Source organism: Pagrus pagrus (assembly GCF_965226575.1).
Source record: "Pagrus pagrus genome assembly, chromosome: 20".
Classification (NCBI taxonomy): domain Eukaryota; kingdom Metazoa; phylum Chordata; class Actinopteri; order Spariformes; family Sparidae; genus Pagrus; species Pagrus pagrus.
In genome coordinates, this window is record NC_140207.1 from 14552745 (window position 1) to 14575702 (window position 22958).

The following is a 22958-nucleotide window of genomic DNA, read 5'->3' on the forward strand; positions in this document are numbered from 1 at the left end:
CTCCTTCAACGGCCTGACTCTTCATTGAGCAGAGGCATCAACATGAACACACACACTAAAACACTGTGTCCTGTACTGTGTGTACTCTCATTTCCTTACACTACTCTTTCGTAAGAGGGGAGATTTAGTTAATGGCATGTACAGTACGAGTTTGCATAATTTTAGTGAAATAGTTGCCAGATACAAAGGTTACGGAAAGAAACAGAAGAGCTACTTTCACTATATTCATACATTAAAAACTAAACTATTACCTCATCAATCAACATCAACACAGGCTCGTCAGATAGCTTTTCATCAGCAGTGGTGGTCGTTTAATGGTGTACCACAGGTTTATTTGTGTTTATTCACATCACTCACAGGGGCGTTTATTCCTCCCAAATAGCCAGATTATTTTACGGTACATTAGCCGCAAGCTAACAAGCAACTACATGAACCGAGGGTGTGTATACCTTGTGTTTGCATTCAGGTCAACGACTGAACTCAGCACTAACCAGACGCTCCAATTCTCTCTCTTCTTTTTTCACTTCTAAAAACCTTTTCACACCAAGCACGGATTTTCATCCGTAACATTTGCATGGAAATTTATATAAACTTATTTCATGGGTTCTTATCCGTCCTTTGTTTTAAGCTGATGTCCAGGTCAAACTGGGAGAAAACCTTCTCACAGCATCCAATACTGTATGACCAACCACAACGACTACCTCTACAACTAAGTCAAGGACAATTTAGGGCTTGAGATCACACAGCAACTGGGATAAAATGATGCTAATGAAGTAGTTATGAATGTGCAGGGGAGACATTAGGATTTCAATATGTGGATACTTTTATTTCATGAGCAAAAAGTTAATACCTAAACAAATGAAACACACGTAGGAACCCCTCAGTTGTTGTTCTCTTAAATACACTATATGAACTTGTAAATGTGCATGTTCCTGTGTGTGTGTGCTGGATATTTGTATAGCATCTTTTCACAACAAGAAAAAACGCAAAAATGTAATATAATAAATGGTAAATGGCAATGAATAGACTGTGTTTGTGTCTGTCATGTCGTGTTGTGTTTGTTTGTACTCACCAATTTGTGCGCCGGCGGCATGAAAAAGCCCAAAAAGAGCAGCAGGGACCGCGAGATTAAACACATAGTTGGCAGAGTTTCATGCAATCCGACGCAACACTGGCGCAAAGGGAGCGCTTTTCTGAAGGCTTTTCATAACCCCCTCCGTTATGAATTACTGCTTATGTAATTGGTTGGCATTCGAGCAGGAAAAGCCTGGAAAATGATGTGACGTCACATCTGAAAAACCCTCAGTGCAGTCATCCGCCTGAACAATAACGCAGCTTGGATCCGGCATGATAACACTGTGAACAAATAATATCTTTAATACAGCCTCCACAGAGAGAGCGGCGCCAGTGATTCACCTTAAAAACAATAAAAGTTGACAATAACACAGAACCACAGTCCTGACTGGCTCCAGCTTTGATTGGATTCCATCGCTCAGAACGGCCTCCTCTACCTTTAAATAACTGAAAAAGTCTATACAGTCTGGTTATCTACATTTTGATAATTAAAGAGACTCAATTGAAGCCGATTTTAATGGGAGTCTTGGCTTTAAGTCAAGTTATAATCCTGGTGTAATTATAATCAAATCTGATTCCTGCCAGTTTCTTTGCCATCTGTTCCTTTTGACTTAATATCATGTTTTCCCTCTTTCTTTCCTCCCTCCTCCCCTCCATCTTTCTTCCTTCACTGCAGGATTTTAAGGACACAGTCGCTTGAGTGGTATTACAACAATGTGAAGAGTCGCTTCAAGAGGTTCGGCAGCGCCAAGGTGTTGAAGACTCTGTACAGGAAGCACATTATAGAGAGAGGAGCGCTCTCTGATCTCCCAGGTAACTCCATCCTCTTACATCTTCATCAGCCACGCATGGTCTTTGTTGCATTGCCGTTCTTTTGTTGTTGTTTTTTTAAATATCTTTCAGTGATTTTGATTGCAGAGCAGCCTTCTGTGTCTGTGCGGCGTCGTGTCATTTTGTGATTAAGGCAATTTCACAGAGTTGGCCAGAGACGTGATATAACTTCCTGAGCTCGAGAATGAAAATGGCTTCATTTGATATGCGCGGCTCGAGTTGGACATTAAGAGTGAACACGGACAAGCTCACTTGATTGCTCATTAGTTTGCTTTGTTAAATGATCACTCACTTTGTTTTACACGTTTTCTTCCCCTCTCTGCCTGATTTACTTAATTGCTTTGTCACTAGCATGTAGAATCAAAGAGATAAATACACACATCTCCAGAGTTAGGTTCACGGTGGGCGAATGTTACGTGCCACTATTTGTGTTTTCACTTCTCTTACTTAGTTTGAGTTAATCTGATCGCAACATTTGATTTAACCTATGAGGAAACTACTTCCTCACATGGCTGCAGTTTGATCTTTGTTGTCTCTTTGTTGTGGTAGCACCTGCAGGGTCGGGCAGTAACTTGGATTATGTCATCAGATTAGGAAATATAAGTAACTAATATCATCCCAGATTACGCTTGACAAAATATGTCATTGGATTATGGTAACATTGTTAAGGATTACGTGATTACCTTTTGATTATGGCTTAAAAATAATGGAAAGCGTCCCTTCGGCAGTGCAGCGATGTTAATATAGCATCATCCAGATACAAGGCAAACTAAAAGTGATTGGCGTAGGAATACATTGGAAATAAGATGTTTTTTCAGAAATTGCATTTGAAAAACAATCGAAACAAAAAGCAAAACCAGACAAATAAAAAGTTCCAGATTAAAAAGAAGGTATGAATCTTATAGTCTGTAACTGACTGACAGTTTTAGCAAACATCAGGTATTCAGGAAGCTTGTTTCACAGGTGGAGTGCATAAAAAAAACTAAAAGCTGCTTCACCTCTCTTGGTTTTGATCACGGGAACACAGAGTGAGCCTCTCTCAGATGATCTGAGGGGAGAACGCTCATATGTTGTCGAATACCCACAGGACATCTGTAGTTTGTGCCAGTACTGTACTGTAAATGCTGAAAATTTTAAATGCATTTTTATATATATATATATATGTGTGTGTGTGTGTGTGTGTGTGTGTGTGTGTGTTTAAAGAGAAAAAATAACATTTCTGGAGTCTCTGCAGACTGTAATCCTGCATCTGCTTATCCTCTCCCTCTTGTTCTTTTAGAAGGGTCTACCTTCATGAAGAAGGTTTTTCACAGCTTAACATTGGCAGGTCTGAACTTGTGCTCTTCCTATGTGTGTGTACAGCAGTGTTGGTGCTTGTGAGTGTGTCAGTATGTGATGGTGACAGCCTGCGGGTGAGCTGCCCCGCAGGACTCGTCCTGCCAGTTAATCCCTGCGGCGGCTCAGGCCACTTTGCGTCCTCAGTGAATTGTTCCTGTGCTGGACAGCAGCGGGCAGCTTTTATCCAGCCTCCCCCGCTCCAGATAACATTGTTTTTTGACCCGGCTGCAACATGATCAGTCTGCCTCTGCGGCTGGCTACAAGGCATTATTTCAAACCCTGGTACATGGGATTAAATGGATGAAGAGAGCACAGACGGGGTAAATCAGAGCAGACTTGATGCAGAACTGGATGAGGGTGACATGACAGGATGTTGAGGAACACTGTGACCACAACTGAAGTTTATTTCATACATAATGTGTCAAGTGGTGTGGTCGGTCAGAGTGATATAGACAGAATTAATGCCATAATAAGAAGTTATGTCTGCTACCATGCAACCCACACAGAAAAGAAATACAGCTAAGTATAGCTAAAATTTATGTGTCATTGCTGAACTTTATTACATTTTCCTTTTTGCAGACAGCGCGTCTACCCATTGTGAAAGCTGACACAACTCTGAATCTAAAAATATGTCGGTCAGAAGGAAGCTTTTAAGAATGGAGCCTAATAACATGGTCTGTCAATTCAGTTTGGGTCTTTATTGTTCGGCAAGTATTTTTGCAGCATAAAAACCCAAAAACTGCCCAGATAATACAGACAACAAGAGTAAGGACATTGCAAAAACAATAGCGGTGATAACATAAAGAGTGGCTTCAGAGCTGGTCACGGGACTTACAGCCCGGGGAATGAAGCTGCTCCGTAGTCTGGCGGTGCAGCAGATGATACTTCTGTATCTTTTGCCAGGTGGCAGCAGGGTGAACAGACTGTGGCTGGGGTGGGTGTTGTCTTTCAGTATCCTTTGGTCTCTGGGCAGACATCTCACTTCACCGATGTTGCTGATGGGTCCCAGTGATGTTCTGGTTTTAATCACCCACTGTGGAGCCTTCCTGTCCTGGGCCGTGCACGAATCTATGCCAGTTTGTGATGTTTGTGAATTGAGCCTTCTTAAGTTTCCAGAGGAAGTAGAGCTTTCTCTGTGCTTTTCCCAGCTGTTTTAGTTGCAAAAAAAACAGGTTTTTAACGAGGTATTAGGAAAATATCCAGCTGCGTTTGTAGTGCCAGAGGAAAGGGCCTGACACACCAGGCCATGGACCAGTGGGAGCGCCTGTGGCCCTAGTTTCTGTGTGTCCCACACTGTTGGCACTAGTCATCCCTTGTCTGCAACTTTTTCCAGACTGAGCACATTAAATCTGAGGCGGAGCCCATCGGTGCGAGAAATGGCTCTGATTAGCTGTTCAGCTAAGCAAATCAGTGCACGAGAAGAGAAACAGAAAAAGAAAGGGAAAGCCCCTTGACACTTGAAGCCACATTATGTAGCTTCTTTTACCTTAAAGTAAAAGCTTCATAATCATGTTGATGGTACAGTGTCTTGTAATAGGGCGAAGGTGTCTCTGTCACAGCCACTCTGTCCCCCATCACTTGTTTCTGCACTATGTAACTTCAGTGAGAGGGTAGGATCACAGCGTTGCATACATGTTTACTTCAACATACAAGTTTTCAACACATGACATTGTTATGACGTAATGAGTTTTGTTAGTAGTCAGCACCTACGTTACGTCTGACACATCATTACAGACCTGGGATTTGTATTTACAACAGTGGTGTTGCACTCAGAAACTGTATGGGGTCGCTAAATCACACAAAATGCCAATTTTTACATAATGTTGCTTGTAAGTGTCCATAATTTCACGCATTTAGTGCTGTTTTTGCCTCCGCCTCTTCTCCATGTCATTTTCAAATCTTCATCAAAGTGGCTATATTACCGAGGGTGGTGTCAAAAAAAGCTGTTTAATCCTAACGACAGTTTGCATATCCGCAGTCCAGCGTCTTCCAGTTTCTGTTTTTGAATGATGAATACAGACTACCGCCATCTAAAGGTATGGCGACGTAGGCGCAGAACATATGAGAAGAGAAACAGAAACGATGGTTTGCAGAGACATAGGATATCCAACATTTATTCTGGCTTTATGGCAATGCTGTATCCATCAGACATAGTCTCCAGTGTAAGAAAGACAAAACTAAAGTGATGAAACACAGCAGTGAATACATTTCCCAGTTCATTTACTTTGTTTTGCCATTTTACCAACATGCAATAGGAAGCTACCAGGAAAATAAGGATTGTTGTTGTCACATAGCTTCTTCTGTGGTGTGTGTACAAAATGATTCTCCTTCCAAACCTCCTGTTTTCTCATTTCCTCTCCACTTTTCTCGCCCTAATCAACCTCCTCTCCTCTCCTCTCCTCTCCTCTCCTCTCCTCTCCTCTCCTCTCCTCCTCTCCTCTCCTCTCTTACATCATCTGGGGTGGAGATGGAAGGATTATGTGAATGGCTGCTGGTCTCTCAGCTCACATGAGCGCGACGGATTATAACGCTTCCAACTCTCAAATACTCGCATCGCCGCTCCCGCTAACTGGCTAGCTGACTTGCCATATGATTATGGATATACTGTGATGTGTGTGCACGTGCCGGTCCTGTATGTTGCTTGTGTGTATCCGAGAACATCAGATTTATTGCCATTTTATGTATTCTTGTGTGTGTTTCCATGAAATTATCTTTATTTTTTCATTATTCACTTGCTTTTATGTTACATATCTGATTGAATTAAAAGGGATTGGGAAAATTGTAAAAAAGCTGAGGCTAGAGCTGTCAAAAATATGATTAAGTTTGAATTTATTTGTAAGAAAACGCCCTCTGAAACCTCTTTTGCCGCAAATAATGGGATGTGTCGAATGTTTTAACGAGTCTATAACAGTAACAGATTATCATCATCATGTATATCGAGACGTCTGTGCTTTCAGTGGAATAGATGATAATGAGATTTTGGTTCAGCAAGTAAATCAGGGATAGATCGGCAAAAAAATTAAATTAGATAAAGATGTTGCTCATTAGCAAACTGATGTTACACCATCTCTATTTTGCTCTGAGAGACGGAGCTTTTGTTATGTAGCCCTGAGACTCAATACCGCTCTCCTCTCCTCGTGCATTTAGAGCAGCAGCCACAGGAATGTGAAACACTCTCATAAACCCACATGTGAAATGTAGGCTGCCTCTTTACGTCCGCTAGTAAAGAATGTTTCAGTTTTGACATTTATCGCCGAGGGACCGATGCTTGCGAAATCAATCCTGCGCGAGTGTGAAATGGCAGCTGAACGTGACAGTCGGCGAGAGAGATGTGACTGTTTTACATCTGTCGGCTCCCCGGAGAGAAAGTGTGACCTTCAAACCAAAGGGATGGGAACAGAGAGCCAGCGATCTGCACTTCCATGTCCATCATCTCCGGTGGACGGGGAGTAATGCTCCTGTGTGACCTGGAACAAATGCAGCGCCGTCCTCCGTGTGTGATAGATGTGGCCCCTGGAGAGTTTTAACATTAAACATGGATGAAGTGTTGCTGACCACATTCTGTAAAGAGGAACAAATAACATTTTAGAGCAGGAAGAACGACTTAAATGGGATCATTCGTCTGTAATACTATTTGCTTGAGCAGCTTTTTGTTTCATAACTGATCGAAGTACCTCATTAAGTGCATCAGCAGATGCCAAGCACTCATCCGAGTTGCTTGAATTAGTAAATAATGCTTTGACGCCAGTATAGCATGAAATCAAACGAATGAATGTGCATAGTAGTTGTGTTTACTCATATATTAATGAGCCATGAACAGTGAACATGAAGCATCTTTTTAAAATGAAATGAACTGAATGAACAGTGTCGGACGTGTCTCAGCACATCTTTAAGATCGATCAACTTGTAAGGTTATTCCCTCGAAAATGAATTAGCTTTGGTGCCGAGAGTAATATGAGAAGATTGACACCACACTTGTGTCTGTACGCTAAATGTGAAGCTGCAGCCAGCAGCAGCTTAGCTTAATTTAGCTTAGCATATAGACTGGAAATTAGAAAACAGCTTCTCCGTCTCTGGACAAAAGACCCAATAACATCTGGCTCTTGTTTTCAGTGGAAAAGCGTACAAACGGCATTCATTCCCAGGTCAAATGACTGCGGTTGTCACAGGCATTTGTCACCTCCAGCTCCTATCGGCAGCGTTTCTTCTAGCACGATGCTGTGGCACACGTTGAATTTAAGGATGTTAACGTGAAAACAAGCATTGACACACTTGTCTTTGTTTAATCCGTACAAAAAGTGTAAAACTGTCATTTACAGTAACGGGGGGTTATTTGCCAGACAAACTCATGGTCCAGCCAAGTAATAGCCTGTGCACCCGGGAGCACTGGGATGACCCGCTGAGAGATAAAAACGCTGCACGTTGGTTTTGATGGACAGCTGCAAACACTATGGTAACAGAGGACTGACCACGCAGCTGATAACAAGCTTACAACGCGTAGGCTGATAAAAGCACAGCACTCAGCAGACACATTCATTGTACAGACAATCTGCTCCCACAATTTCTGTCTCCGTTATGAGGGTTTCCGTTTGATAAAGCTCAGGATGGACAGACACAGCCAGAAGAAGCTCCTCCTTCATTTTCTGGATAACCGGTCCGACCGATATGATATGTGATCGGTTGCCTGAAAAAGAGCGACCAGTGCCTTTCTGAAAAGTTGAGCGATTTTCAACTTGAAGCGCTCGGAGTGGCAAAAGTTCAGAGCGCTCTGATAGAAGACGCTGCATGCTACCACAGACGCTCGCTCAGGCGTGCTCAGAAAAGACACTATGTGGACATGAGCCTTTAGAGTACAAGTTGTAGGTTTTACACTTTGGGATCAAACAGGATAGGCCCAGACAAACCAAACAGACGTCAAGGATCTAGTTGACCTGTGTCTTGTCCACCAATGGCCCTGACATCGACACCAACGCTCAGCCTGGTGTGTCAGGGATCTTAGATATTGCTGATTCTGTTACCCTTGGACAGAGCCAAGCTAGCCTTTTCACTTTTTTTTCCCAGTTTTTGGACTAACCTAAACTAGCCAGCTGCTGGCTGTGGCTTCATATCAACTGTACAGATATGGCAGATAAGTTTATTTGAGGACTTCAGATGTGGCTCACCTCACCTCTTCTTTTGTCTCTTTCACTACATTCCTACGCTTTGTCTTGGGTGTGCGTCTCTCTAAACGATGTGGGCTGTGACGTGATAAATCAATATAAGCACGCTGGCAACTAAAACTTCATTTTTGTAACGGCTCAGCGTTTCATATCTCCATTACAGAGTCATTTTTACACACCACTTTCTCTCTGGGCTGGTTTTATGGTATCACATCGTAAAATGTGCCATGAAATACAATGTGATGAGTCTGTTAGCAAATATCAAATAATTACGTTTTCTTTTACACTTAAATCTCATTCATTTCAAAATGGGGGTTTTCTGTTGTCCCACTTTTCTTCCTGCCTTTTGTATTCGCGGTCACATCCCTTCAGATGTCTGTGGGAGGCTTCCCACCTTCCCAGTAAGACGGAGTTGACTCGAGAAATGTTCAGACGTATTATCACCTTCAAACATGCTATTCTCTCTCTGGTGAGAAAACTGAGACGGGAGAGGCAGGGGATAAGCAAGGCAGTGTTTTGAAGCTTTGCGGGCTGCATCCGTCTTTTCAGAAAGATAACAAGAAAGAGATGATGTCCTTGTGTGCGTGCGTCTGCGCTCTATGTCTGGTATTATATTAATACCGCCAGACAGAGGCTCAACCACACCTGATGGCATCAGAGGATGTAGTGATGTGCTTTATAATGTGGGAAGACAGGTTTCCGAATTCTTTGTCTTTGGAGTACGATTACTGAAGATGGGAGAAGAGGTAAAAAAACAAAAAATACTCTGATCTATGCATTTTTCCTGGCTGCGTGTGAAAATAAAGGATCAAATAAAGGATGTGTGGAAAATTGGTCAGCAGACAAAGAGAGAAACATACACTTCATCAGTTTCTGTTTGCATTTCCAAAGTTGACGGGCTGCGTTTCCACTCCAGAATCCACAAGTGCATTTGGCTGATTGTTGTTGGCGTACGGGTCAGTTGATTGTTTTTTGATGGGTGATCAGAACGTGTTGTTTTTCTGACCGTCTCCAATATGCTACGTTTACGAGCCTGTGTCAAAGTCTGACATGTGGGCGTCCATTTGAGCGTCGCATTTACAGGCTGTTTGGTTGGAAAGTCAAACCCAAAACCAAAACAATAAACAAATGTAAACTGTGAACAGACGCTGCAACCTCGCAAATGGGATCATTGCTCAGTGTTAATTAAGGTTTGCACTCCACCCGACGGCCTTCAATCTGTTTATGAAAGTTTTATTTTGCGTGGTGCTGAACAATCCGTTGCAAATTCTACCACTTTGTGTGGATCGACCGAGGTCTGATAATGGAGATCCAGCTCATTTCCCCTTTTTGTGGGGACATTTTTTTGCAGCTCTTGGGTGCAAATATCAATTAAAACAAACACTTTCAGGATCTTACTTGCCAACCCTCCCAATTTTCCTGCACTGGCTACCTCCTGGGTTTAAAATTCTCCTGTATATCCCCTGTTTTATGACGAACGTTCACACCTTTTCCTCCTTTTAGTTGTCACTACCTGTTTCTGGCACTGTACAGCAGGTAGTCTATTGTACTGTCTAAGTCAGAGATGGTCAGAGAAGTGGAGTACAGAAAGAAATACTGACAAACAGGGAAGCTGTGTGCCTAGGCCCTTAAAGAGGCAGGGTGTATACGATGAATGAATGAATGAATAAAAACGGATCAATTTTAGTTCATGCCAAAGACGCAAATAATTTTTTCCAAAGGATTAAAGGTGAAACTTGAATGGCACTCAGTAGAGCGCATACCTCCACCAAGGCCTAAACCTATTCCACTATCAAATAAAACATATTAGAATCCACTAGATCCAGATTTTTACTTGGATCCACTTCAAATTATACTGACTCATGATACCAGCCATCTAAATACGCCAGATTTTTATCAAGATCTGTGTGGTATTTCCTGAGAAATTAACGAAAATGGTGAAAAACGGTTTATCTCGCAATTTTAAAGAAAGTGAGAAAGACGTTCCTGGATCTGTCCCTTTATATGGGTCCACACCAGAAGTTCATGATGTCTATTTTTGGCTGAGACCCACCCTTAATCCAAGAATCTTGGAAATCCCTCAAGTACTTTTTGTGTAATCCTGTTGACAAACCAACCGACCGACACAACCAAAAAATGGACACGGGTAAAAACACAACCTCCCTAAGGGTAGGTGATGGTAACATGAAAATGCAGTGTACCATTTTTTGTTTTGTTTTTTTCATTCTTTAAAAGTCACTTTCTTTCAAAAGATTGCAGGAAACAAAGCCTCTGAAATTCAAAGGGGAGGACTACCAGACCCACGCTCGTTTCTAATTTTTAGCTCTCAAGGTTTGGCAAGTATGACTAAGACCAGCATTGTTTCATAACTGAAACACTAAAGTAGAAAAGGGAGTAATGATTTCGCATGAGTATTACACTTGTGATGCCATGTGCGCTACGCCGCTGATCCATTTCTGTCCGGTGAGTGGTTACTTAGCCCAAAATTGTCTCAACCTTCAACACTGAATAACAGTGGAGTAGGTCAGATGAGGCTAATCTAATGAGTCATTGCCAGGACAATGCAAACAGTGACCTTGTTCTGCTGCTGTTAGCGAAACAGAGTGTAGTAAGAAAACACAAGGACCTCCTGAATCACCAGGTCTTTCAAGAAATTTGTACTCATTCAAAGCTTTCATTCAACGCGCCTCAGGAAATAAACCGACTGTAATATGGCTCTTCTCGGATCATTTTTTATTGTCTGTGTTCTTTGAGGCGAACGCTTGGTGACTCAGAGTACAGTGCTCTGTCTGCAGGGCTTGGAGGGCAGAATGTTAAACAGGAGCCCAGAGCCACCGCTGTCGAAACGCAAACAACTACAGGGCCAGGACCACGTGGGTGTCAAGAATGCAACTGACTCTGTTTGTGTGGTCCTGTAATCCAAGTACACGTCAGCCGGCCTGCGTTCGTGGACAAACGTGTGTCGAATGAAGGAGATGTACTAAAAAAAGAACTTTAGCAGCTGGACCTTCTGTGTTTTGGAGCATTTTGGACATAAATGAGTTAAAAAATTGTATCTTACATCCCCTTTTTTAAATCTGCGAGAATCAGAGGACAGTGGCGCCCCTTCAACCATCCATTGATCTTCCTATTATAGAGCTTTCTCCAAAATGCTTCTTTTATGTCTTTGTTTTATGCAGCGGTATAAGTGGGATCGACATATTCTTCCTCTCTTGGCTGCGTTGTGAACACTTTCTATTGCTCCAGGCTGCGTTCAGGGTCTTTCTCTGCAGCATTGTTCTTGCCCAGGTGCATGCATTAGAAGGATTCGTCCAATCAGGCTCCTTTTTAAGCCAGCCACAGTGGCCCGCAGGTGACAGTAGTTGAATTACGAAAATGTAAAAATGAAACACTAAAAGGTACTGCTAATTACTGGAGACATTGTGCTCCTTCATTTCGCATTCCACCTCCATCATTTGAACTTTAAAAGGCCACGTTAGCCCTAGGACCAATTAATTCTTCACACACAGGCGAACACACACACACACACTTGTGAATTCTGCGAGCGCCACCTGAGCGGTCAGTATTATGGATAAAAAGATTTCATTTCAATAGAGCGCAGTTTTGTACTAAAGCAGTCTATCTCATTTGACTTGTAGATGACTTTTATGACGAATTTTAAATTACTTTGGCATCATCTCCGTGAAAAGGTGAGTAAAACTTTTTATCTCCCAAATAATGGAGGAGAATAAACCGAGTGTAGGTTTGTTTACTTCCCACTACCTCCCAGCCAGTCGTGATGCAAGCAGACATCCAGTCGGTTCAGCCGTTGTTCTGAGGACATTGTTTGTGAGACTGTGTGTGCTGCCAGATGCTGCCTTGTAATTGAAAGGAAACCGTCTGGACTCTCCTTCCTCCTGCTGCTGCTGCTGGCACTTCAGGAATGTTAGCTCTAAGTGGAGCTTTACTGACTCGTTTATTTATACACTCTACTTTTTTTGGTCCCTCCGTCCCTCCGCATATTCTCTCTGTATGAAACTCTTATTTCGCTTGACTTCATCCCCACGTTAAAACATTTTAATGTTTTTCTTTTGGGCAAGACAACAGATCATTTTCTGGCTTCTTTGGCGTGAAATGGTCCCATCAAACCATATTATTCGATGGGTAGAGCTTTAAAATATAACTGGAAGAGTGCCGCTAGAGTGCAGATCTATGAATGTCTCACCTCCTTCTCATCCCTGGTGAGAGCTGCACATGTGCAGTGAAGACCAAACAGCCAGTGAGGATCTGGGTACATGGAAGCCAGTTACAATGTAACAGTGGATACTTTTTCTCTTTCAAACTCAATGCTGACTGAACAATATTCGAGTGCTGCTTGAATGGAGATTGATGGATAAATTGTTTACACGTCGACGTCCTTAACTTAAATGTGCATCTTGTTGGAAAAAGGATGGAAAACGATTGTGTCCACCTCGCTGTTGGGTTTCCATCAGGATTGTAGCTGGAGTTGATAAATGCACAACTGCTACACGGTCATTTGAACCATGTATGAAACCATGTTGGTTGAAAATTGTGCAGTCAGACGGCAGTCAGAGCATTCAAAGTGACCTCACAAGTAAATTTGAGAAAAGTTAACCACGGTCTTCAAGCTGAACCTTTCATCTTTGCAGCCAAGCTCAGGACTGAGGAAGAGGAAGGTCAGGACCCCCAGAGATAAATTAGCCAACTGAAGGAAGAGTTGAAGCAGGAAGAGGAATTCCTCCAGAGAGAAATTACTGAGCTGACTGACGAGCCGAAGTAGCAGGCCGAGGAACTTCTTACTCTTTTAGAGGCGCTCAAGGGTCATTGAGGAAGCCCAGGGTCATTGAGGAGAAAAAGGAGCACTCTGCCTGGAAGAGAACCTGCCACTTCCTCGGTTTTGAGGAAGAAGAACAAGGAGAAAAAGCAGAAAGGATCACCATCCAGTTCAGGCCCTTATCAGCAGGGACATCAACGACGCCAAGAAAGAAGAAGCATCGCATTATATATGGTAGATTTAAAAATGGCTGTTGTGTGACTCTACACCATGGAGTATAATAAATGCTTTACACTCGTCAGTTACAACGCAAACTGGCATTGATTCATTCAAATCTCAATTTTTAGCTCATTCGGTGATTGACTGTTATAAAGGAAATAGTGAATGATTAAGTGATTTTGGACGCAGCTCATTTTTTACTGTCCCGTGGAGTAAAATGAACATAACACACGTTCAGCAGAAATTTGATTGACACCATTGTCGGGTAAACGTTGCTTCACTAGAAATGCACCAAATGGACTAATGATTTCTTTAAATTGCGCATTAATCATTGAGAAAAGGTGTCAGAAAAACAAGCCGGTTACGTTTTCATAACAGCAAATAAAATAAACCCCATTCATGCATGTGGTGTGTCTTCCACTTTCTCTTAATAGGAAGGTACAGTAATGCGCCCTCCTTTTCTTTTCCACATACATTCGCACGCTCGCTTGCAGTGTGCAGACACCCAGACACAGAAGCAGGCCACTGCTGCTGTCTGTGTGGTTACCATGGCGATATCGAGCGATTTCCTCCTCCACTCCCTTGAGTGGCGGGAAGTGTTTAGGTACAAAGGTGAGACGATGGTCATGGCAAGGAAATACAGAAGTTGTGCATGAGGAGGAATGTGCAGGAGTGGAGACACACACACACACACACACACACACACACACACACACACACACACACAGACACACACACACACAGACACACACATACAGTGACTTCCATCACCTCTGTAGTAACAAGGCAGCAGTGTCATTCAGGGCCAGCCAATGACAAATGCATCACTCTGTTGTGTCACACTAGTCGCTGTATCATATGACTCATGGGTGTGAATGGAAAGAATGACCCATTTGTGTCATATTGAAAGTGTTGTAAATTCTCGTCGGCTACATCGTCGACCCACGTTCAATCAGAAGCGCTGTCTGAAATGTTACGTCTGACCTGTGACAGTCTGAAGATCCTTTACTTACAGCCGCTGTAATCAAGGAAGAATCAAATGACAGTATTACATTTGAAAAGGCTCACTTGCTGTGATGCTATGGAGCTCAATATTAATAATAATTATATCCATATCGGCCATACCCTACATGCTTGAAAAAAAAGAAATAGCTTAATGTTGCTTGGAAATAGGAAGTAATGTCCTGGCGTGTATAACATTGCATAACATAGAAATAGTAACCCTCAAAACTATACTAATAGAAAAGCTGATAAACTGGTGTGGTCACAGTTACACACCAGTACATTTTCTTGCCTGCCTGTCCTGCATATAGAACAAATGGCTGCAGGCTACGTCTATATGACTGACAGGTGACAGCAACACTCTTTGGGATATCTCACACATGGCCAAGTTCTACTGACAGGCTGTTGTGACAGAGGTGGATGTTGGTTTGTAAACAGTGCTGAGCCGATGCTGGTGTGGGATGAATTATCATGATACCCCGTCCCCCCAGGGAGGTCTCTCAGCCTGTATATTTGTGTATCACCTTCCCTGTGTCATTCTCAGTGTGTGTGTGTGTGCACAGCCCACCTGTCTGCATGCGATTCCTTGGACGTGGCTCACTTTCTCTGACAGCAGTTCTTTTGTGTCTACATTGTCCTGAGCTGCTGCAGGTAATTTCCCCACCTATTGTCCCCCTTCCACACCGCCAGAAACGATAATTCAGCTCTAACCAAGCGAGAACAGTACAGCTCTGTCAGAGTCGGTGCGAGACAAGTGTGGCAGTGAAGGACGGCTGGAGCGTGTAATGGTTTTTGGGACTTGTTACACCGCGCCGCGACTGGGAGGACTGGGCTTGTAAATGGAAAACCAAACACACACTCGTCAAAGAGGAGCCACACACTTTACTTCACTCGGGTGAAGCTACTGTTGAGGCAGCTGCTGCCTGTAGTGAGATGTGTAGAGAGACATCAAAAGTTGTCTTTTGTGGTTGAGTTACAGCATGTCACTGCATGACATACTGAAGCAGTGTAAGAGTTTGTGATTGCTGGCTTGCAGGCTCTGCACTCAAACGTCGCAGAGCTTTGACAAACAGCAGTTTATCTTGCAGTAAAGCTGAAATAGTAACATATCTGACAGCTGGATGTCTTACTGCTGCTGTCAAGGGAAAAAGAAGAGAAAATTCCAGCGTCTTTCATGTATGATGTATTTGTGTTTTGTTTGCCCATTTCATACTTCCATTTGCTGGGCTCATTAAACCCATTCTGAAATCATTTAATTAAGTTTACTGCTGTTTTATGCCAAATATGTGTATTTTAGTAAGACGTTCACTCCTGGGAGACACCAAGTCTGCATCCAATGACAACACTGCGGTGTAGGAGAGTGATGGCTGTGTATGAGGCTGTATTCCTGGCGGTGTTACAGTCAGCTATGGCAGAAATCGGTGAGTGGCTCCGGCTCCTTGAAGCCGCACCAAACCACCGCGAGCGTTTGGCTGTCTCTGTGCACTCAGCCAGAAACTGCAGCCTGTCGAAACAGGAGCAGCAACAGGACACTGTTGACTCGATTAATGTCGGAGGCAAGGAGGCCGGCCAGGGATGGGAGTCATGGAGTTTGGTTGTGTATGTGTTTTGTCAGCAGCAGGGGCAGAAGCTTTGGAACAAGGCCTGGGTTTGGGGCAGGAGATCTTGGGTACGGTTTTGTTTCGGTGGAACGAAATGAGCTAATGTGCGGACCAGAGGTGGAAAGTGCTAAATTTTAACGGTCCCACATTATGCTGCTTTTCAGGCTCATACTTGCGACTTAAAATGTGTAAATGCTTTTATGTTAAAAAAACATTATTTTTCTCATATTGTTCATTTCTGCAGCACCTCTATTCACCCTCTGTCTGAAGGCTCCATTCTAGTGCCTGTCTCTTTAAGGCCCCACTCCTTAAAAGCCTAGTCTGCTCTGATTGGTCAGCTCTCATGGGCCTGAGCAGTCATCAACCACTGTGTTTCAGCCACACCTCTGCTGATGTTTTTGCAACCACGGCCATGCAAGAAGAAGACTTGAGGCTGGTGTGCCCCCATGTTTGAAAAAAATGCAGTGAAAGTGCCATTCTGGATGCCCCAATGGTAAATAAAACATGATAGTGCCCTCCAGGGTGCCCTTCCAGTGGTGCACTTTCTTCACTATAAATATATCATGACTTTCTGAGCGCTGGTGCTCCCCCTTTTTATTTTTTTGGCCCCGGTCCCTAAAACATGTCCACCACTGCATTTCACACTTAAAAAGCTGTACAAACCCTGTTTTTAGCCTTGTTTTTTATAGTGGAGGCGCACCTGAACTGTGGTCAGTCACACTTCCCCCTTTTCAATAGCGTTACATTCCACCTCGGTGGTCTGGCAAATCCCTCTCCTGGCCTGTCTGACAGTTTGTCTTCTTAATAAGCTGCATGTCCGTTTATATGAGCTTCATTTTTTACAGCTGGACTGATGAGAGGGCCACAATAAATGTTAACCACAGGAGAGATGTCTAACCGGAGTTAATGGGCCACTAAGGGAATATGTGGTTTTGAAGGCGGTGATGTTGTAACTGCTACACCTACTCTGGGCTTTCACGGCTCTTTAAGCAGACCTGTCTAAGAATTGTAATCAGAACGTTTCCATTCTGGGTCGTCTTTGCTGTAACTCTAGATTTTGGAGACGCAAATATAGCTCTAACTCACAAGAGACTTGGCCTGAATGAGTTATAAAGAAAACATACAACAAGTACACTGCGTGGTGATGCTTATGTGCACTGAGAATATGCTTCTGATGACGAGTGCCAAGATGTGATTTGTTTGAACGGCAAAAAGGAATTAGTCATTTTCTTTCAGCTGTCATTTTGTTTCGTTTCATGCACAATGGGGAGAGGCGCAAAGTAGAAGAAACAAAACAATGCAATTGACAAGATGACAAAATGGAGTTGGGAATACAGTTGACAAGAGCACAAAGGGGAGGTTTGGTGGCATTGTGCTCAGTGTAACCTACTTTTAATGTGGCAGCAGTGCAAAGGAATATGCAGCTTCATTATTATATGGTATGATAGGAGCAGTATATTTGCATTCCTGCGACAGGCGCCACTTTGAAGGCTTTTATCTGACGTCTTCGTCTGTCCCCCTTTTAGAAAGCAGCGTTCACGAGGGAAGCACCGGCAACGACAATGATGGCAGCATCTGTGGCAGTGACTCCGCCTTCTACAAACAGAGCGAAGGTGAGCGATGTAGCGATGAAACGGCAGAGTTTTGTGGCGGTGCAGATGGGTAATTTCAGCCCCAGTTATAAGCGACATTATCTTTTTTCTGCTCGAGTTGCTGCTTGTCTGCTCTGTACAGTTTTTGTCCCTTTTGTGCATTTTCTTAAAATGTTTTTCTGTTTATTGCTCGTTAACTGTGACCATTCTGTAAAGTGTGTGTGTGCGTGTGTGTGGGCGGCGGGTAACGGTCTTCTTTTGGTCATTAAACTGCACACACATTAAAATTCCCGCACGTACAAACATAAATCTAGATACACATAAAACCCCTGACATGGCGTCTCACACACACAAAGAAATTATAGCCCCCAGCACCACAGACAACACGTTTACACACACACGCTCGTGCCATTTACTACACACACACACACACGGCCAAATAGCCCCAACATAATGATAAAGCTAATTTCATTTGTTTGCCTGTAATTATGAGTTGTTTATGCAATGATCAAGATCTGCCATTTAGATAATGGCAGCTCTTGAGAAGCCCACAAACAAACACTCTCTACGTGTGTGTGTGTGTGTGTGTGTGTGTGTGTGTGTGTGTGTGTGTGTGTGTGTGTGTGTGTGTGTGTGTGGGATCTGTGTTTTCATTAGACTGCACAATTCAAATGGACAGTGAGGCCACGCTTCATTGTACTCTGTTGGAAGTAATTGCCATTTTTTTGTTGTGTTTATTTTTTGTTTTTCTTCTCTTTCATCCCAAATTATTTACAGACTACGTTTAAACTTTTCTTTTGCCTGAAGGCTTAAAGCTAGGAATTCAACTTGTTTTCATCAAAGCTTCCCAACCTCTTCTGCTTTTGACCCCTGAAACACACAGTATGTAATTTCATCAAAGATTTAAAGGGTAATTCCAGCATTGTTACACGTTAAAGTGTGTTCACAGGTCTTGGAGAGTACTACTGCATATGTGAAAAAGTAGTATAAAGCATTTTGTGGCTCCAGAGGAAGCTGCATGTAATCTGATAATTGTCCTCCAATGATGTCACTCAGTGGCTCAGTTACGCTGTGGGCAATGTAGGCACCAGTTTTTGAATAGCAGTCCACGTTGCACTCCTATAACAAACTTCCTTTTCCAACATCCCAGTCATTTGTGATGTGTTATTCTAGTAGTGGGTAGCGTAGCTTTAAGCTTCAAGCAAGAATGAGGGGCAGGCTACAGATGTCTGGTAACATCGGCTTTTCCTCCACACCCCCAGAATATTTTCCTTTTTCAAACTTCAGCCCCAAGTGACGCTTTACACAGCTCCTTCTGAAGTCACAAGACTTTTTTTTTTAACTTACACAGTAGTTCTCCCCAAGACATGTAAACGGAGTTCCCCTTCAAGTTTAAGCAATGTCAACTTGCAAGCGTTTGTCACAGTTTGCATATTTCCACCAAAGAGCATTTTCCCCTCTAAGCTCTTCAGATTGTTCCACTTGTATTCTATATGTATAGAGCTCAGAGTAGGTGTAACTTTCCATTCCTTCAGATGTATCTTGTGGCCTGTTGAAGGGTTTGAGACCCCCAGGTTGGGAACCATTACATTAGAACAGGAGTTATAGTATAGGGAGAGGATGAAGGGCTGTCTATAGGTTTTTTACACCTTCTTTTAGGTGTAATATCTCTCAAATGCTTGTGTGTGTGATATTAGGACACAGTATGGCAGAGACGCTCACAGTCGCCCTGCGTGTTGCTGAGGAGGCTATAGAGGAGGCCATCGCTAAGGCAGAGGAGTTCGGCGACAGCTTGGTGAGACATCCCTCTGTTCCTCTTCCTCCTTTCTGTCCTTCTTTCTCCCTCATTTCTATCCGCTCTTTCTTTCATTCCGCTTTTCTCTATCTCTGCTTCCTCTGTCATGGCCTCTTACCTCCTCCCGTTGCCTCCCTCTTGGCCTCAGTATCAGCGGGATGCAGTCATGGTTTTTGGCTAAGACGTCTTCACAGACCCTCTCCTGGTAATTCACAGTCGCTTTGAACAGAATATGTGTATGTGTGTGTGTGTGTGCAGGAGAAGCAGAATGAGGCACGGTATCTGCGGGACCACAAAGAGGAGCTCATAGAGGAACTTGCTACAACCATTGTACAAAAAGTAGGTTGACATGTTCACTTTACCCCTTTGTGTATAGAGGAGTTAAAGGAAAAGTTGATCCGAAAATAAAAATTCTGTCATTATCTACTCGTTCCCAAGCCGATGGAAAGTCTAGTGAAGTTTCATATTCCACAAAACCTTTCATGAACTTCACAGCAAAACAGCATTTTCCTGTATAATTGAAGTAGATGGGGACTTGTTTTAAAAATGTTAAAAAAACAAGGAATAAAAACAGAAAATGGCTCCATACAGCTCATACAGTATAATCCAAATTTTTGGAAGCTCGGAGATCCCATATCAATGTGAAAAGATGTTATTTACACCCTCAACACATGATCAAGCTCATCAGACGAAGTGCCCTCCAACGCTTTTAGCTTAGCAGCTACAGTGAAGCTTTAAAAAGGATGTAAATAATGTCTTTTCAAATCAATTTGGGATCTCACGGCTTCCGCAGACTTGGATTACCTGGACAAGCTGTATGGAGCCATTTAATGTTTTTATTTGTTCTTTTTTTTACCATTTTAAAACAAGTCCCCATCTACATCCAGTTGTTTAGGAGAATGCTGCAACGCTATTTTGCTGTGAAGCTCCAGAAATGTTTTGTGGACTACGAAAAACGTTTCACACAACTTTTTTAATCATAATGGGGATGAACTTTTCCTTTTAGAGTAGTTAGTCCCACCCTCTGTCATGACCGACTATTAAAATCTCCATTGATATTCCATTTTGATAAAGAGTTCAGGAAAATTAACTGTATTTTTCCTCTGTTGAAATTGGGCTTCTCAAACCATTTGAGCAAAGGGCAGGAAGTCTCTGAATTTGATATTTTAATTTGAAAAAGTTTCAAATGACAGCTGCTTTAGTTTTTTAATCGCGTCTTTAATTTGCCCACACATAGTGGAGCCAGGGTTTGGAGTTGCTTGATTGCTTTTGCAATTTTAATTAACTACTGTTGGCCGTCAAGTCTTTGAAGGTGAAACGAAAAATGTATTTTTCATCTGCACTGCTAGGATGTTGGTGCATAGTATAAAATGCAAATTCAAATGGAAACTGGATTATTGGTTTCAAAGTTTCATTATCCCAATTATTCATGCCTAAGTGTAAATGTAAAATACTGTTATGGGATTGCATTTGCATTTTCCAATTTGCAATTATTATTATATTTTATTATATAAATGCAGCTCCGCATATGCTCGCATACCTCGCAGCTCTCTCACCTAATTCTTTCCTCCTCAGATCATCCAGAGGAGGAAGCGCTCAGAGATGCAAACAGAGTATGACTTTGTCTGGCCTCAGCCTCAGTCCCTGATCCAGCCCAGCGAGCTCCCCTCTCCGTCTCAGCCTCAAGCTTCTTCACAAGGACCACAGGACCCCATCAAGACCTCTTACTCCCTCTGGGTCAGTCTCTGCCTCAATGCAAACTGTTAAAACTCTAAAAAAGAAAAATGCCAAACACATCCAGAGGAGTCAGAATAAAAGCGTCCTGTCAGCGGGTGTGAGCTGCTGAGTCTTGACCAGGAGAATTTGCTCCTCTATTGTGCACCGTGTGTTTAAAGAAGGGCGGTTTGGTTTTTCCAGTGGACACGCTGTACCATTCTCACTTCCTTTCACAGCACATATAGTTTGATGGTCGTCTGTCTGTGTTTTTGTGTGTGTTCCTCTGGGCGGCCCAGCCGTTGTCTCTGTGTGTTCGCCAGATTTAAAATACACAGGAATGTTATGTGTGGCGGAAAATCGCTGTAACCTTTCAGTAGCACCGGTCACATATGTGGTGGCGATGTGGTCCCATTTAGCATTTGTATTTTGGTCTCTCTCTTTGCCTGATGCCCTCTGTGAGTCCCGAGCATTGAGGGGTTTGACTCGCTTGTAAGTTGGCACATTTCATCTGTTTATGAAGTCGTAATATTCAATTTATTCTCCAAAAATCAGAAAGATGTGTATTTTGATGCTGTTCTGGATCCATGTTTCACTAAACACATTAGAGTGAATAACTGAGTGGATTGTTTGGACACTTGCGGCTCTTTGAGTCTCATCTAATATTGATAATAACTTTATTTATATACAGAATAAGATAGTCTATCTACAGTCAATCTAAACACAGGGAAGCCCAGACTAAGAATAAAATAAAACAAGAAGACAAAACACAAAGTGTAAAACACAAAATGACGATATGAAAAACACAAAAGGAGTAAAAGCGCAAAAAAATGGCAAAATCCCATAAAAGCAATACAAATAAAAAGAATTAAAGCAATATAACAAGACAACATCACAATAGAGGAATTGGAAACAGATACAATTATTACATGAAAAGTGTAAAATAATAGAAATAATACTGTTTCATCTACTGTATGTACGATTTTCCTTTGGATTAATCAATCAATCTAGATCGATTTCGGTGTGAGTTGCCAAGTTTTGGAGATATCGGCCGTAGAGGTGTCTGCCTTCTCTATAATCATAATGGACAAGTGGCTCATGCTCATGAGAGTGCAGCATGTAAACTTAATGTAATGTTAGCTAGCCTCTTGTCCATGAGTAGATGCACGCTTTCTTGTTTGAGCGGATACGAATTGGTTGGTACAGTTCTATAGAGAGGAAATAGTTCCTACATGAAACTGCTCACAGCAAAGTCTGTGGATTATCTTGAGTAACTGAGTCGTGATTTCTGGAAAGAGACATTGCTGTCGAGTTTTTTTGTGGAGCTTTGAGCACCACAAGCCGAGAGCCATCTAGTCCCATTACATTCATAAGAAGGCAGACTTGTCTACAGCCGATAAGGCATAAGAAGTTTTCAAATGTTTAAGCCAGTTCTGATCGATACCTGAGTGAGCTCTCTTTTTGTCTTTTATAGAAAAATCCACAGAACACACAGGTTGCACGGGCGCATAAGGATATATAGTACACCCAGGTGCGCATACACACAAATCAACAGTGCACACACACCTGGCGGTGGTTCACTCTCCTAGTCAGCAGGGACTCCAGGAGATTTGTCACCGTCCCGTGTGTGAGTGAAGCATCAAAGCAGAGCTCCCTGGGCCTCACCGTTCTGTTTCCCGCTGTTTCACTCAGCAAAGATCAAAGTCGCGTGAAATACGATGGGATCCTCTTCGCCTGCCCGGCCCGCTGTGGGAAGGGCCGTGTTTATCAGCTCTCTGCAAACACACTCACTAAGACACAGAGCATGCAAATGCACTGCCTTAACACTGATCCTTGGGGTAATCTTCACGGTGCGTCCCA

The 22958-nt window shown here is 42.7% G+C and overlaps 1 protein-coding gene across 5 annotated transcripts in view; it reads left to right on the forward strand.

Annotated features, from left to right (window-relative positions):
* The window catches only part of myripb (myosin VIIA and Rab interacting protein b), a 153925-nt gene that overhangs the window by 116269 nt on the left and 14698 nt on the right, over nucleotides 1-22958 (forward strand). For all 5 annotated transcript variants that reach the window (XM_084341228.1, XM_084341227.1, XM_084341226.1 and 2 more), the window contains exons 4-8: nucleotides 1751-1887; nucleotides 17525-17611; nucleotides 19288-19385; nucleotides 19644-19724; nucleotides 20961-21122. In XM_084341228.1, the coding sequence (XP_084197354.1) occupies nucleotides 1751-1887; nucleotides 17525-17611; nucleotides 19288-19385; nucleotides 19644-19724; nucleotides 20961-21122 (565 nt within the window). The remainder of the gene's footprint in view (nucleotides 1-1750; nucleotides 1888-17524; nucleotides 17612-19287; nucleotides 19386-19643; nucleotides 19725-20960; nucleotides 21123-22958) is intronic.